This window comes from Salvia splendens, chromosome 11 (genome assembly GCF_004379255.2).
Source record: "Salvia splendens isolate huo1 chromosome 11, SspV2, whole genome shotgun sequence".
Lineage (NCBI taxonomy): Eukaryota > Viridiplantae > Streptophyta > Magnoliopsida > Lamiales > Lamiaceae > Salvia > Salvia splendens.
In genome coordinates, this window is record NC_056042.1 from 10,775,013 (window position 1) to 10,792,358 (window position 17,346).

The window sequence follows — 17,346 nt, forward strand, 5'->3', positions numbered from 1 at the left end:
AATTTCAATTTGAGGTCAAACCCTTTTCAATTTTTTTTACTCATTTTGTGTTTTTGAACTACATTTGTTGTTGACACTTGTAAATTGTACTCTAATATATATATTGTCCAACTCTAATTCAATAAAATTACAATTTTTCCTTATTGACTTTGTCTTCAATTTAATTTACGTGTTGTCATGTTTAAATTTAAAAAAATCAATAAACATAAGTCATAACTAAAACCATTAAAAGCCGCCAACAACCGCCAACTTCAAACCGAAAACTGGAACCGCCAAAAATGATGGGGAGCCTGTTGTGATTAAAACACAGCATGACCTGCTGTGGTGGAAAACGACATCGTCTCATCCCTTTAAAATGATGGCGTTTTATTTAATCTCCAAATCTTCCACCAAATAAACAACGTAGATACAACTGTGGTAGAAAACGGCGTCGTCTCCTCCCTTTAAAACGATGGCGTTTTATTTAGTCTCCAAATCTTTCTCCAAATAAAAAACGTGGATACACTTTCTTTCTTCTAAGTTCTAACTCTTTATGGACATAGAAATTGTATATATTTTGCATTCTCTATCCTTGTGTTTCTTCATACAAACAAGGATGATCGAAGGCATCAAAATAATCTCTTCAAAACCTATCAATTGCTCGATGAAATGATTAAGAGATAAGATATTTATTTGGAGTTGAGTTGGGAGATTGAAAACATGGTGCTGTATATCTTGCTTTATTATCTATTTGTGGATCTTTGTATCTAATAAGTGTTTGATGAGTATGAAATAGTTTTGACATCTTATGTATTGTAGATAAGATTGGATGCTGATATACTTAGCATTAGTTTAGTTTTTTAATAAGTTTTTGATGAGCATAAATATCTTTGATAGCTAATGCATTGTAGATAATATTTGCTGATATAGTTAATAGTAGTTCAAATTTTCAACAATAAGGCATCAACAATGATGTCTATGGCAAGGACAAAAGGAATACCTCTTTAAACTAAAAATAATTTGATAAAAATATTGGCAAATATAATCAGATAAAAAAATCAAAAATACTTTAAAGGAATATCTACGCTCTCATTTCTTCAAAACAACATTAGCAAAACTAATTAGATATAAACAATCCAAAAATACTAAACACAACTAATCTGAAAATACTTGTTCAAAAAGGCATAAGGTGTTATTATATCAAAAACTACATTCAAGGTGTGCCTTCAAAGCTTTGTATAATGTTGCAAGACATTTCAGTGATCTCCATCTCCATCTCGATTTTGATAATTAGGATTAGATGTGCCTTCAGAGCTCGGTATAGAGCTGCCAGACATGTAAATCAAATACACAGATAAATTATTAAATATTGAATTACTAGTATTAAGAGTTGAATCAACAAAAATGGTGTGAGAAAGAAAACAATGTATATAGAACAAAAAATAATACCATGTCGGAGTTGAGCATGTTGATCCATTAAAATATGTTCCATCAGCATCATATAAAGTTTGGTCTAATGATTCCTAAAAAAATAAATCACAACTAATTGAACCAATAACTCCATACTAAATAGTTATACCAATAACAATTGTGAAACTCAAATGATCTGTAGTCCTTTCAAGGCACGCACGAGGTGCTGGAATTGCCGGACTTTTGGGGTACCCACGAGGTGCTGGAACTTCTTTACAAGAAGCACGTAATGTACCTCATGCTCCAACAATCTACAATTAAAGTACAATGTATATTTAATAAAATTATTTTCCATATGCATAACAATATAATTTGTGTGTACATGTACTTTATGGTTTGTTTTTCTTTGTTTTGGCTGAAGTTCTACCCAACTCTTCAATCGTTTCAAACCTTTTACGCCAATTTTTTCTTGAATCCTTTTGATCCCATTGGAGAAGAGACCGTTGAAGAGGTATTCACATTGTCACTGAATTCTTGACCTTTTTTCTGTTGAACGCAATTTCCATTACCTTTATATATAGATCCAACATTGTTTCCTTCACCAAGGTGAAAGTGGATTGATGGACATAAGCTTCATTAGCCAACCTTATAAGAATTAGACACAATCTCCAATACCGCTTAGTACTTTGTAATTTAGAATCTTCTTCAACCTCATTATCAATATAGTCATGGACTACACCAGTTCTAGCTTCTCTTGTCCACCTTTTAAGAATATAATTCTCAGGAAGCAACTTCACGTCTAACACATCAAACACTTTTACAGAGACAACATATTAATCCAAACATCTCAAACCTTTGACAACTACAATAAATCATCTTTGTATTGGGATAATAGGTCACCCTCCATTCCCTATCATGATCGATTGGTTCTATAACATACTCAAATGATGATCCCGATTCATATTTATGCTTGATGGATGCAGCTGCAGACAAGATAAACTCATTCTGGAAGAGATAAAAAACTGATGGAGTATAGATCTTAGAAAGTTTTCTTAACATAGGAGAGTTCTCTAACCTCAATCTAGGCAACTTTTGGCGTGCCTCAAAATCACATTTCAGTTCACTGTACCATTTGTCCTCCACAACCCGGTGAAAATTCTTAAAAAATTGTGCAATGTTTAAATTGGACATTGTACAATTATTGATACTAGAATTAACACTCTTAATAAGTTGTGTGCTTCTCATATCAAGTGTGAAGGCTTTTATGTAGCATCGTGCACATTTTTCCTTTACACTATACATATACATATGCAGTTAAGAGTTTAATTGGGTCAAAATCATATTTAAAGCCGTTGACTGTTTATTTTTTACGGCTCCGTCCATTTTGGACTGAGTCTGGCCCGAGTTTAAATGTGTGAGATGCAATAATTCAAAACGTAATGATTAGAATAAAAATCGTAAAATTGCGATATATTTAGGACCACTTTTGGTCCTTACTCTATTCTTTAATATATCTATTTACACATAGAAGGATAACAATGCAGCTAGAATTTATAGATTCGCTCAAATGGTGATGCAATTAGAAATATGTCGATTGGCTCAAATACTTACTAATTTAACGGATATGAGTTGGAAATTTGTAACCTATTATAATCAATTATATATTTTTATAGCAGCCAATTTTGTGACTACAATTACACACTAGATGCTACATCAGATGCAGTGGCGGACACACAGCCAAGGGAGGAAGGGGCCTTAAGCCCTCCCCAAATTATATTTTTTTTTATATTTTGTACTTCAAAAAATTTCAAAATGTCTGAAAAATTGTCTTTAGCCCTCACCAAACTACCGTATCTAAAGTCTAAAATGTAAAAGATTGAACAAGAAGGAGGGGCTGAAACTTGAAATTGCAGAAGAAAGTTTTAAAAAACATGGTTGTCGTTGCCGCTTGAAGAAGAAGATGAGATAACCAAGGCTAATTAAATTAATAATAATAGTAAATTTTGCAAATGTCAAGTCCCCTGCCTATAGGCTACACCCATATCACATGTTCTACATTTATTAGTACGTTTTAGTGTTTTACAAATGTTTAATTGTTGCACTGTAATTTAAAAATATTAGTCCCTCCGTCCTAATTAAGTTGAGACGAAACTTTTGGATACGGAGATTAAGAAATTTTGTTGAAAAGCAGGAGATAAGGAATAAAGTAGGAAATATAAATAAAGAGTAAAATAGATGATGGAATAAAGTAAGACTGATTGGATATTTTATTTTTTGTTAAAAATGTGACACAACTTAGTTAGAACATTTGAGGAATACAACTCAACTTAGTTGGGACTAAATAAGTACATGTTTTCACTACTCTTATTAAATATAGTTAAATACAATAACGACAAATATTTATCTTTTGATTTATTAGTCATTTTAAAATTTTGATAAGCTTTTTATCATATATTATATTATTAATGACGTGGATTCCATCCACTACAACTAATACTATTTCAACTAGTTTATCAATTTATGTTTCATACTATATCAATTTCACTATAAAACTCGTGTCGCTGCAGAAATCTCTATTCTTAAATGACGAAAGAAGTATATACTCCCTTCGTCCCTAAAGAATATGCAATTTAGATTCGGCACGGGTTTTAATGCAAAATTAGTAAAGTAAGAAAGGCATAGAAAGAAAAAATAATTATGGAGAATCGGTCTCATCTCATTAGAGAGAAAAGTGTTTTCAAAATTAGAAAGTGTATATTCTTGTGGGACGGGCTAAAAAAGAAAGGGTACATGTTCTTGTGGGACGAAAGGAGTATTAACTAAAAACATTTACTGTACAGCCCCCTCCTAGAAAATATTCTGCGTCCGCCACTGATCAGATGCTTTGATGTCACATATGATTTAACTAGTAATTTATAAAATGAGCTTGAATTTAGTATCACCTAATGGGTCACAAATTTTAATTTGCTCTAAACATAGTTATATATTGAAAGTGAGCAAAAATTCAAAAACTGAATATCCAAACGGTAAAGTTTGACCTAGTTATCGTTGTTCAAAACGATCATTTTATTTCAATAGTGGGTATAGAATTATTTCTCTATGCACATCCATGCTTGCCTTCATTTAAAGTTTGCGGTTATTTATTCATGATGATCCGATTGTTAATTTAATATGGAAAGACAGTGTTATTGTAAGGAACAACAAAATCAAAATAAGGATATAAGTTTCAACTTAACACAAAGTTGAAACAAACATAGAATTTAATGAAAGACCAAATGAGGAGAGGAGTGTTTGAATAGATGACCTTCAATGGGAAAAAAAACTACTATAAAAAAAAGATGAGGACGACTCATGGAAACATACCATCTAAAAAACTCCATCACTAGCTACAACATATTAAAGACACACTTCTATCTAGTGGCTAAGCTACAAAACAACCAATAACCATGACAACGGAATACAAAGGAAACCAAATCCAAAAGAGGAGGGTTGAACACTCTCAAGGAGGCTATTTTAAAAATCCATCAAAGTTTTATTACAAATAATGCTATTCCAAAATTCTAAAAGTATGATAGAGAATAAAGTACGTGAGATTAAATGTTTTGTTGGTTCACAATTTCTCACTCCACTTAAACGTCACATATTTTTTTTTGAGATAGCATACTTAAAATGATTAATTTTTAAAAAATTAGAGCATCACTTTTTATATTTATTCACTCTTTACTAAAAACGTGAAAAACTTTGTAATAAAAAAATCTATTCTGTAATTTTTTGACACGATCTAATTGTAATGTGATTTAAAATTGAAAATATTATACTCTATTTATCTCATATCATTTTCATTTTAATCCATCTATAAAAATAATTCATTTTTATTTATATAACTTTTTCTTTTTAATAATTTTTTATTTTATCAATTACTATGCATTAAGAATTCCAAAATAAGTTACACACCCAATTTCTGTTTCCAAATGGGCCAAATATATCGTCCATTTGAGGAAAAGATAATTTTGGCCCCAACTTATTTAATATGGGCCGCTAGTAGCACTCACAAATTATTCGGAACACTCTTTTCCCATTAGGGTTTTGGCCTGAGTATAAATAGCACTCACAAATTATTCGGAACACTCTTTTCCCAAATAAAACGGACGATCAGCTGCAGGCGGCGTAGGAGGCCACAGATTATGGTGCACGTCTCGTTTTACCGCAATTGTATGCATCTCTATCTCTTCTTTATGGTTCTATCCTTATATGCATACACGATACACACTCAATTTTTGCTGTGCTTGTATTTCTGCGTGTTTGCGTTGCCACTTTGTATGTGCTCTTATTTCCGTTGCGACTAATTTGCAGATTTCTCATTTTATGTAGATTAGGTTTTCTGAATAGTTGCTAAACTGTAGGATCAAACTAATTTTACCTTTTTTTCATTTTTTCACGCGTGTTCACTCATTAGAAGAAATCTTCTGTTGTAAGTTTTAGTATCAGTTAATACGTGTTAATTGGGATATTTTCTGAGCCTCCATCAAATTCAGTATCGACTTGTTCTGATCAGACGAGCATTGATCTAATTAATGTAGTTATATCATGGAAAAGAAGCAGACAGTGATTAAGATTTTGCAAAACTCTATTAACATGGCACTGTAACAGATGGGAAGACATTTAAGAAGCCTCGTCGGCCTTATGAGAAGGAGAGACTTGATGCTGAGTTAAAGCTTGTTGGAGAGTATGGCTTGAGGTGCAAAAGGGAGCTATGGAGGGTTCAGTATGCTTTGAGTCGTATTAGGAACAATGCTAGAAATCTTTTGACCCTTGACGAAAAGGATCCCCGTCGTATTTTCGAGGGTGAGGCCCTATTGAGGAGGATGAACAGGTATGGCCTGCTGGATGAGAGCCAGAACAAGCTCGATTATGTCCTGTCCCTCACTGTGGAGAACTTTCTTGAGCGCCGTCTCCAAACTTTAGTCTTCAAGGCAGGCATGGCCAAGTCTATTCACCATGCTAGAGTGCTTATCAGGCAAAGGCACATCAGGTATTGACTATATATATAAGTGTGTTTTAAATTAGTGTCAGTGCTGCTGTTATTTTCTTATTTAAACTTGTGTCCCTTTGCTTCAACTAACATTTGTTCGCAACCTGCCAGTGAACTAGGACTGTAGTTTATGCACTTTTATTTGACCTTTATGTGATGCATGTTTTGATGTAATGGATTGTAGCTGGTGATAGTTGAGGATACCTGCAAAGTTTTAATTACTAAAAGTTTATTAGCCATATCTGGAGTGTCATGATGCGTCTTTTCTTTTTTGTTGCCTTGCAATCCAGATTTTTGTTTGTTGGATCTTCGCATGGATGGTGAGTTATTTGAACCCTGTTTTTTAATCCCTCCTATATTAAACAATTGTTTAGCCTGTGTCCAATCTAATAAAGGATATTAGTTAAGCCTTTTCTATGTTGCTCAAGTGTGTATATGATTCAAGACCAAATCATCTTAGCATTTCAATCCAAACTCATCACATAAGTTCTCTCTATATATGTTCTTTTCGCGCACTCATACTTAGCCCATATGGCCAAGTGAAACCATGAACCAGACCAGGTTTCACCACTCATTTGTAGATATTTTGTTGCAGCCTCATTGTGCCATATCTGTCTTGGTATAACTAGGTAATAGGTAGGAACATAAATCGAAAGACTAGATAACTTATACCAAGTCTTGAAGAACCTTGTAACTGCCATATTTTGTTTACATGTCTGAAAACACCAGCCTCAGCATTAAGTGAAGCAGCTCCATATATTGTGCACAATGATTGATCTTGTTTCTATGGAGTTTACTTAAGTGCGTATGTGTATTTGAGTCTAGTTTATCCAATTCCATGTTTATATCTAGAAATTTATGTGTACACAGCCTTTATGTGTTCATAACACAGTTAGCCCTGTACCGGAATTAACTAATTATATGCATCTCCAGGGTTGGGAGGCAGGTTGTCAATGTCCCTTCATTCCTTGTTAGAGTTGACTCCCAGAAACACATTGATTTCTCTCTCACTAGTCCGTTTGGCGGTGGTCGCCCTGGAAGAGTGAAGCGAAGGAACCAAAAGGCAGCTGCAAAGAAGGCTTCTGGTGGTGATGGAGATGAGGATGATGAAGAGTGAAGTGTAGGTTCATTTAGTTTGTAGTTTTACTGGTTGAATCATCTTTTGTCTTCTGCAGCTTTGTAGCGATGTATTCTCTTTGCATTATCAGTGATTTTGTTGAGATATTAAGAGTTAATATGAACTTGTTCTTTTTACATGTTAAATTTTGCCATTTATAATAAAGTTGTAACTTTTGCCTTTTCTTTTTAATTCTTTTGTCCCACAAAAATATGTGCTTTGGGTTTGACATTGATTTTAATGCATAGTAATTGATAAAGTAAGAGAAATAGAAAGAAAATGTTAAAATATTGTTATTGGAGAATGAGTCTATTTTTAGAGGGAAAAGATTTTTTAAAATTGGAATATTGTTGTAGAATGCACTAAAAAGGGTAAAAATGTATATTCTTATGGGACGGAAAGAGTACGATAAAAGCTATTAGTTAGTAAAATATAAAACGCATGATTGAATTGATAGTTTGTAAGTTGAGAATTACTTGTATAATAGAAATAGAATTTGAAATTTTCGGAATAGGTTTGAAAACTGTGTTTAATCTCTAAAATCCTCGTTTGATATTATTTTCTGTTTAATCTCTAAAATCCTCGTTTGATATTATTTTCTTTAGTTTGGTTTATTTTGGATTTGGTTCAATGTCAAACATTTTGGAATATAATCAAGAAAATTACATATGAATTATGACGTCATCCTATTAAGGCCATCTTCAAACATCAATGGAATTCTAAAATTTAAAATGAAGCGGTAAATAGTAAATAGCTGCAATGGTACTTGAAAATCTATCTTATTTTGGATTTTATAGCTTGGTATGCTATGTTTTTATTGTAATTGTATGGCCATCTGCATCGCGTCTCGATGCTGTCTCTATCTCGTCTCAGAGAGATGAGACCGCATCGAGATAGCGATGCGGGCTCCGTCTCGTCCCCAACTCATCCCCATCCCGCCCCGCGCGTTGGCCACGTGGCGAGCCGTGGTTCGTCCGTGATGCCCACTCGCCTGCCCGCGAGTGGGTGTCGTCGTTTATTTCGGTTGAAAATGTATTTTTTTTATTTTTTTTAAAATTCAGAAAAAATTTGAAAAATAAAAAATCCCAAAATTATACTAGCCGTTTCTAGCCTTTTTTTTACAAATTTTTAATTTTTTATATATTTTTTTAAGCCACCAATCACTTCTATAAATACCAAATCATTCCCACAAATTAATCCACAAAAAAAAATCTCTATTCTCACTCAAACACTCTACATTCTTCATCTTAAAACATTATTCTTCTCCCAAATTTAATCCATTCATGGATCCATTTGAGCAAATGCGTCGAATAATGGAAGAATCGCTAGAAGAAGATCGACGTAGGGAGGAGGAGGAAGCCGCGGCGCCTCAAAGGCGATCCCGGATTTACATCCATCGTAACCGGGAGGAAGCCGCCTCAAGGTTGGTACGCGATTACTTCTGTGAGAACCAATATGGGGAGAGACCTACTTCCGTCGCCGTTTCCGCATGCGGAAACGGCTATTTCTACATATTGCAAATACATTGGCAGCTCGGGAAGAGTACTTCCAAGGAGGGTTCGACATCGTTGGCCGTCCCAGTCACACGACGCTCCAGAAATGTACTGCAGCAATCCGTCAGCTTGCTACTGGACAAACGGCGGATGTGTTCGACGAATACCTGCGCATTGGGGAAAGCACTGGGAGACTGTGTTTGATGAACTTCTGCAAAGACGTCCGGGCAGCCTTCATCGACGAATTTCTCCGGAAGCCAAGCACCGCAGGTTGTCAGTTTCTGCTCCGACTTCACGAAGAAGTGCACGGATTCCCAAGGATGCTTGGCAGAGTCGATTGCATGCATTGGCAATGGAAGAATTGCCCTGTGGCGTGTAGGGGGTCATACATGAACGGCCACAAAGGCACCCACCCCACCGTTATACTCGAGGCCGTTGCCGACTACCGGCTATGGATTTGGCATGCGTATTTCGGGGTCCCCGGATCAAACAATGACGTCAATGTACTCAACCAATCCGACCTCTTCAGCGAAGTTTTGAATGGTAAAGCGTCGGCCATCAACTTCATCGCTAACAACCGCTAGTATAAAATGGGGAACAAGCGACGACATCTATCCGAAGTAGCCAACCTTCGTGAAGACGTTCAACAGGCCGATGAACGAAAAACAGGCTCTTTTTGCGCAGAAGCAAGAGGCTGCTCGCAAGGATGTGGAGAGAGCGTTCGGGGTTCTCCAAACTCGATTCAACATTATCAAAGCCCCGGCTCGTACGTGGTTTATGGAGAATATGGTCGTCTTCATGTATACGTGCATAATCTTGCACAACATGATTGTCGGTAGGGATGTCAATCGGGCCAACCCGTTCGGGTTGTCGGGCCATTCGGGTACGTGCTATTCGGGTTATGATTTTTTCGGGTTATAAAAGTTCGACCCTAACCCTAACCCTTCGGGTTTCGGGCTAACCCACCGGGTTATTCGGGCCAATGCGTATTTTTAATTCTTTTAATATTTTCAAAAAATAATACGTATTTTAATTTTTTTTAATTATATACATATTTTTAATTAATCATTCAATAATGAAATACAAATTTTTAATTTTCTTTAATATTTTTAAAAAAGATTAAGTTATTTAAATTTAAATAACTCATTCATTACATAATTATTTACAAAATATCTATCAATAGTATGTTTATGTTTATATATTTAAAACATAAATCAACACTTTGTTTCAAAATTCAAACATAAATCAATTCGTAGAAAATTAAATAAAATTTTCATAACGTGAGAGGTGCATCGTAGATGTAACAAAAATATTTTGAATTGTTAAAGAGTGAATTATCAAGATGCTAGCTAATTGGAGTAACTCTAAGTTTTCTTGAATAATAATTGGTCAAATTTAATTTATTCCAGCTGTAAATAAGTCAAATAATAATTTATCTTTGTTTTAAGAATCATCAAAGTACGCATAATTCAATGACGAAGCATCGTCAAAACACTTTGCACTATTATATTGGAAATATACTAAAAGAAAGCTTTTATATACGCGTATTTATGAATCCATGAACCACATGGTGATTTTTTTGTGATCTTATATAGTCGGTTGACGTATTTGGATTTTGCATGGTTTTAGAGGGTTGTCTTGGATGATTTTGATTATATTTCTATATTTTGGTATGTTTACATGTTTGTTGAGAAATGATAGAAAATTGATTAGAAAATGTACACAAAATATGTGGATGTGCAGCAGCCTTGTTTGAGTCAATGTTTCTCGCGATTTTGAAGTATGATAAACCTCTAATACATATCATTCTCTTCTTCTTCGAAAGAGCATCGCGTGGATATATTGCACGCCTCAATCGGAGTTTTGTAGAGAAAGTTATGACCGTTACAAAAACTGCTCGCTGTGCAGAAGCCTTCAACCCGACGGGCCGACCCGTAACCCGAATGGGTCAGCCCGCCTAACCCGACAACCCGAACGGGTCAGCCCGAATGGCCCGATTTTAAATTCGGGCTGCGAAATTACAACCCTAACCCTGTATTTTTATCGGGTTATTCGGGCCGTCCCACGGGTTCGGGTTACATTGACATCCCTAATTGTCGGCGACGAAGGACCTGAGAAGGGAAATTGGTTCGACCCTGAAACCCCGGGAAGCTCTACCGCAAGTAGTCCGCCTCGCAGTGGAGTGCATCCGTCATTGCAAGAGCGGCTGTCTATTCGGGCAAGGACACATGATTCTACCGCCCACGCCCAACTCCAGGAGGATCTAATGGAGCACATTTGGGCAAAATTTGGCAACCAGTAGATGCACATGATCGTCATTAGACAACTCTTTCTTCTACTTCTTTGAGTTTTAAATTATGTATTTTTTAAATTATGCATTTTTTATTTTTTTAAGATTTTATTAATGTGGTTTTATTATTTTTTAGAATTTTAAGTTTTAATTTTATTTTATTTAATGAAGTGTGTTTTTATTAATTGAATTTTTTGGAAATAAAAATAAAAAATGAAATTGAATGAATAGTTAACGGATGCGATGGTTAAGAGAAGGTTAAGAGATGAAGGGATGCAGGTGCTGTCTCTTAGTTAAGAGATGTGGTGAAAAGTACAGTAGGGCCCATGAATAGTGAAGAGATGAGACGGTTAAGAGACGGATAAGAGACAGGGATGCGGATGGCCTAAGACCCTTCAATGAGATTGGAATGTTATATGATTTTTTTGTATGATTGTCCCACTTACATGTCTTTAAAGGGATATGTTGTTATTGATGTCATAAGAATGTATTATTCTCATATTTGTGTAAATGTTTTAACCTTGTTGGAGCAAGTGCATGGGACATGTTTTGCCAAGAGTTTTATAATGCTTATTGTGGCTTAGCATAATTTACATATTCATGATGTTGTGCTTATTATATATGTTGATCATAAAAGTTTATGGATACATTGTGTATACCAAGAAGAGGAGGATGATACGATCATGGAAGCCGTGCATAAGAAATTTCAACTGCAGCTAGATTCAATCAGTAATCCTCCTGTCAAGATGACAACAAAACGCTCTCCAAATACCACCAGTGCCTTCCTCTGTTAAAGAGCTTCGCGTGAGTATCTTGCACGCCTCAATCGGAGTCTGGAGGAGAGAATTATGATCGTTTTACGAAAGCTGTGCACCGAAGAGCGAGTGACTCTAGAGAAATCGCGCGACCGAGCGAATTGAAGAAGGACAAAAGCCTGGGCGGACGTTTTGCGCAGTTTTGGCCAAGAGTGTTCTCGCAACCAGGCAAAATGAGGCGTCGAAACGCCCGGTCGGGCATTTTGCACTGTTTTGACGATTTTCTCTATTTTAAGACTTTTTCTTGGGTTTTCAACCCCACATATAGATACTCATTTGTGAGACTTTATGTTAGGGTTTTGTATACTAGAAATCACCTTTCGAGTGATTGGATACTGTAAAACTCTAATGGTTATTTTCCAATAAATGCAACAGATTATTTTTGTCATAATGTTGTTATGTTTTACATTTAATGGTTGTTTATTGCATATTTAAATGTATGAGCAAACGTAACAAAGTCTAGGTCTTTGTTTTAGTAGACCGGTTGTGGGCGTCGTCCAATTTAAGGTAACACGGTCAGTTCTAAACAAAGAAAAATAAGAATTTCACAACCTAGATAGGCCTAGACTACCTATCGCGAAAGGTTGCAATGTCAGTCCGATTATTTCTAAACCTTATTGAAATAAGATGACGTTGGTGTGGTATAGCACTGAATGGATCTAACAGCAAGACGAGTCTTTATGCTATCTACTGAAAGACGAGGTCTTGATAATTAATTTCTTAATCAATGTACGTTAGCATTGAGCATACGATATTGAGTATCCACTACTTTGACTTACCAAAGGTGCGGATTTTTCGTAACCCAACGATCCAGGTATATTGGGTAGTGGTGATCATTATCTAGAGGTGCTAGGATTGCAATTATGTTGAAACGTGCGCGAAGAGAGTCTCGTTTGATAACATCCACAAGAGGAGCTCGAAACGAGATTTTATTATTCGGAACCTAGCTAGTTGGAGTTTGATTACTCTATGAATAATAAATAAGAGTTTCTTGCTAAGTCCACTCTTGGAATTCGAAATATGTTAATTAATTAAGTCTATAGCAGACATTAATTAATTAATGGATGTTTCCATCTTAAGCGCGGGAAATAAATCAAATACAATTAAAGGAAACCCGGAATACTTGTAATTTCGGATTTGGAAGGCAGTGCAATATTACTTCTGTAGTGGCTGCTCGTAATATTCCAATATAAGCTTATATTAAATTGTGGGTTCAATTTAATTAGTAAAAAGCTAATTGGGTGAGGCCTGTTCCAGATTCTTCCTTAGATCCCTGCCTGGGCCCAATATGTGACTTATATAAATAGGAGAATAAAGAAGACAGAAAACACAACAATTAATTGCAAAAAAAATTTTCGTCCTCCCCCCCTTGAGAGAATTTTCAAAAATTGTGCTCCCTCCGTGAGCTGAGTTCTGTCTTCCATTATTCGAGTCCTAGTACGTTTGTGAGATTTGCCCACACAAATATCAGCGTATAGTCCGGGACACCAGTCAGAAGATCCGAGGTCTTGTATTGAAGATCTTCACGTGGAGATGGAGCAAGCCATCATCGATTCTTGATTGAATCAACGAGGTAAATTGGCTAAAGCCAGCATGTTTTAGGAATTTTATGTGCTAAAGCATGTTTTAATTCAAGGTATGAGCATGATACATGTGATAATTACGCGAATAGATTTTGTCTAAATAATCTGCTAAATAGATCAAATTCATGTGATCCGTTTTGTCCGCACGCTTCCGCTGCCAGCCCATTCACTTTAGACTTGGGTTGAGTTCGTTGTAACTTGCGAGATTTGTTTTCTCCTTTGTGAAAGTTCCTATCCAATTCTTATTTTGTAGGTTGCTTGATTCATCAGTTGATTCATTCAAGTATGACCAAGTAGAGGTCTGGATCAAAGGGCATGTGAATTCCTTTGAGTAGTGGAGTCATTGATAAATTTAGCATGGTGAAGGCATCTTAGAGTGTTCTTTCTCCATCATCAATGGGTTTATCTATCAAATTCATATTCTCCATCTTCTTTTCTCCATAAATTCATAGGGAATCTACTCCCTCCGTCCCGGCTAAGATGACACATTTATTGACCGGCACGAGATTTTATGAGTTATTGGTTAAAGTGTTTAATTGGAGAGAGAAATGGTGGGTGTAAGTATTAAAATAGAGAGAAAAAGAAAATAAATATTTTAATAGGAGTGGGAAAAAGTGGTTGAGTGTATTAATTGGAGAGAGAAAGTTTCCAAAAAAGGAAATGCGTCATCTTTGTTGGGACAAACTAAAAAGGAAAACGTGTCATCTTAAGTGGGACGGAGGGAGTAGTTTTTTAAGACTAGATTCACTCTATCCTTATTTTTCCTTTTTGATAAGTTTCAATTGATAGATCATCATCACAATGGAAAAAATCCTTGTGTTAATGAAATCACAAATACATGATTTCATATCAATTGGTATCTAGAGCCTAGTTGCCTACTATGTGTTTGATCTATTGTTACATTGGGTTGGGTTTTGTTGCTTTGTTTCCTTGTTTTTTGTCTGTTTTGATTGGATGACCAAATTGATCAAATGTGGTTAGATTAAGATGAAATTTGAGGTGTATAATCTATGATATGTGATTAATTCTCTGCAAATTTTCATTGAAAAATTGTTCGTTTGCCCATTCATCTTTGGGTTAAAAATTGTTGCCCTATTTTGGTATAATTAGAGAAAAACGTACAGATCATATTCAATTCTTAGATCTGACTATATAAGCATATTTTCCCCTTAATCTAGACTTGATTATGAATGTCTCCACAAAAAATCATCTAATTTGGATGTGGGGATCATTAGTAAAAAAATTCATAAAGATCAGTCAATTTTCAACAAAAGTGTCATCTCTTTCTTGTGTGCGCTCACTTTAGACCTAGAACCTTACTTCATCATGCTTTTACCACTTGCTTTTACTTGTTTTTGAAGTATACCTTGATTGATTTTAATTCTTATACAAGCATTTATAGATAGGAGTTGGATTTATGAGAGAGTGAACCTACCATTCACTATATTCTAAGCCTTATTCGAGAGACATTAGGGAGTGAATATTGGGGGTTGGACATCTTGGGTGAGATTATCTTCTTATATCTTTAGGGTGTGAGAGTTATGTTTTGGCTAACCAGACTTGGACTACCTCCTTGTGTATTGTTTACTTGTAGATACAAATTTATGCATCTTCGCACCTTATCCAATAAGGAGACACATATGGAGGGGGTGGAGAGAGGTGTGTGAACAAGCAATCCGAGGCCCGAATGATGGCGGACTTCAAAGAGATGGATACCTGGAATGAAGCCCGATTTAGAGAGATGGTTACTCAGATGGAAGTTCGAATGAAGGAGTCTGATACCCGCATGCAAACCCCATTAAAAAAATACCTTGTTTTAAGAAATTAATGCTTTGAAAGGAGGCGGAACATCAAGGCCTCTTACCCCTAGGGCTAATCTCATATCTAATACCAAACGATGCCCCAGATGATCATATATTGAGGTGGAGAGGTATAAAGGGTGGCGAGGTGGAAATGGAGGAAATGTTAAGAATGTGGTAATGTGGAGTATGGTCGTTTTGGATGGGATTTGGAGTTGTCTTAAAAAGGAATACTACAAATTTTTTAGGCCTTTTCTACTACATTTTCTTGGACTTTGTATTTATATTTAAACTAGTAAGTACCCCCGCACAGTTCAATTAATTTTAAGAAAATTAATTTAAAATATCACCTTATCATTACTTGAAAATTTGAAAACTAAAAAATACTAAACTTGCTAAATTAATATCTACAAAATATTTACAAATGGCATATATATAGACTACACATGTATTTGTTCTAAACTTTTTATCCTTTTTTTTCTCTTCTAGAATTCTCTACTTTTTTCCCTATATATTCTATTTATTTCTAAATATTTCTATCATAAAGTATCTTTAATTTATAATTATAAAAATCAGTCTTATTATTTATTTGATCACATTTCATACAATAAATATACTTAAATAAGAAGACGATGAACCGCAGCTTAGTCGATAAAACATTTTTTCACAATCCAATAGGTTAGGAATTCAGCTCATCACGAAAATAAATAGGCATCATTATTGATCAATTTTTTGAAAAAAAATAGATTAAGTAGGTTTCCTAAAGCATAAAAATTTAAGATGGTTTCTCTCTCAAATGGCTACCACTTCAAATTTGTAAAGATTGCATCACTCACTGCACCTCCGTCCCGCCTCGCCTGCCTCACCGCCTTACCATCAGCTTGCCTTACTGCTCCACCGTCGTACCTTGCCGCATTGCTGCTCGCCTGCCTCGCCAAATCTCCTTCTACACTGCCTTGTTGTCCACTACAATGAAAGAATAGTAATTTAATGACAAAAATTAAAATTCACCAATAATATTTAAAACCTTCAATATTCCACCATACAACATCTAGTTCATAAATAACGATTGAAATAAATATTAATTTATAGTTTGACTCATTATTTAGTGAAATGACCGATTTAAAATATATGGCCATCAATATTTTTAATAATGAGACCATTATAATCAGGGGCGGACACATTTGAGAGTAGGGTGGGGCTTAAGCCCTTACCCAAAATTTAATTTTTATTTCTTTTCTACTTGAATTTTTTAAAATTATTAGAAAGTATCTCTAGCCCTTACTAAAATAATATTAGGGTATCCACAATATGGGTGGCCCACCCGCCGCCCCGGAGTCACTGCAGCCGCGACGATCTATAGTGCAGGAAAAGTGCACCCCGCGTGGACGGATGGGAGGGGGCGGAAAGGCCATTGCTGAGTATTCGGCGAGGACGCTGCGGGTGGAGAGCGGTGCGGCGGTCTACTGCGCGGTGAATGCGCCGCGACAGTGGACAAATTTTTTTCATTTTTTTAAAGAATATCTGCTCCAACGTTTCACTGATATGCGCAGGAGCACAGTACATACCCAACTCCAGGTCGATTTGATTGAAGAGGTCTGGGCACGTAGGGGAGGGGGTGTAGCGTGAAGAACATGTGTGATTTTCCATAGATGAAATTTTTGTTGTATAATTTTCCCCTTACTTTAATACGACGAAAATTTAGTTTTCAATTTTAATTTATTTAATTAGCCGTTTTTTTTTTCTAATTATGTATAGTCCGATAATTTTAATCTTCATTGAATTAAAATATATAAAAAATAAAATAAAGTGAAATGTGGCCAAAAAG

General features: G+C 35.4%; 1 protein-coding gene across 2 annotated transcripts in view; it reads left to right on the forward strand.

The window, feature by feature from the left end:
* Positions 1-7,730, forward strand: part of LOC121755480 (40S ribosomal protein S9-2) — a 458,258-nt gene extending 450,528 nt beyond the window's left edge. The window contains exons 1-3 of one of the 2 annotated variants that reach the window (XM_042150774.1): positions 5,464-5,601; positions 6,040-6,421; positions 7,355-7,730. In XM_042150774.1, coding sequence (XP_042006708.1) covers positions 5,574-5,601; positions 6,040-6,421; positions 7,355-7,538 — 594 coding nt within the window. In that variant the 5' untranslated portion in view covers positions 5,464-5,573 and the 3' untranslated portion in view covers positions 7,539-7,730. Of the gene's footprint in view, positions 1-5,463; positions 5,602-6,039; positions 6,422-7,354 lie in introns of those variants that run through there. The other variant, XM_042150775.1, reaches the window with a different exon arrangement.
* Positions 7,731-17,346: the final 9,616 nt, after the last annotated feature.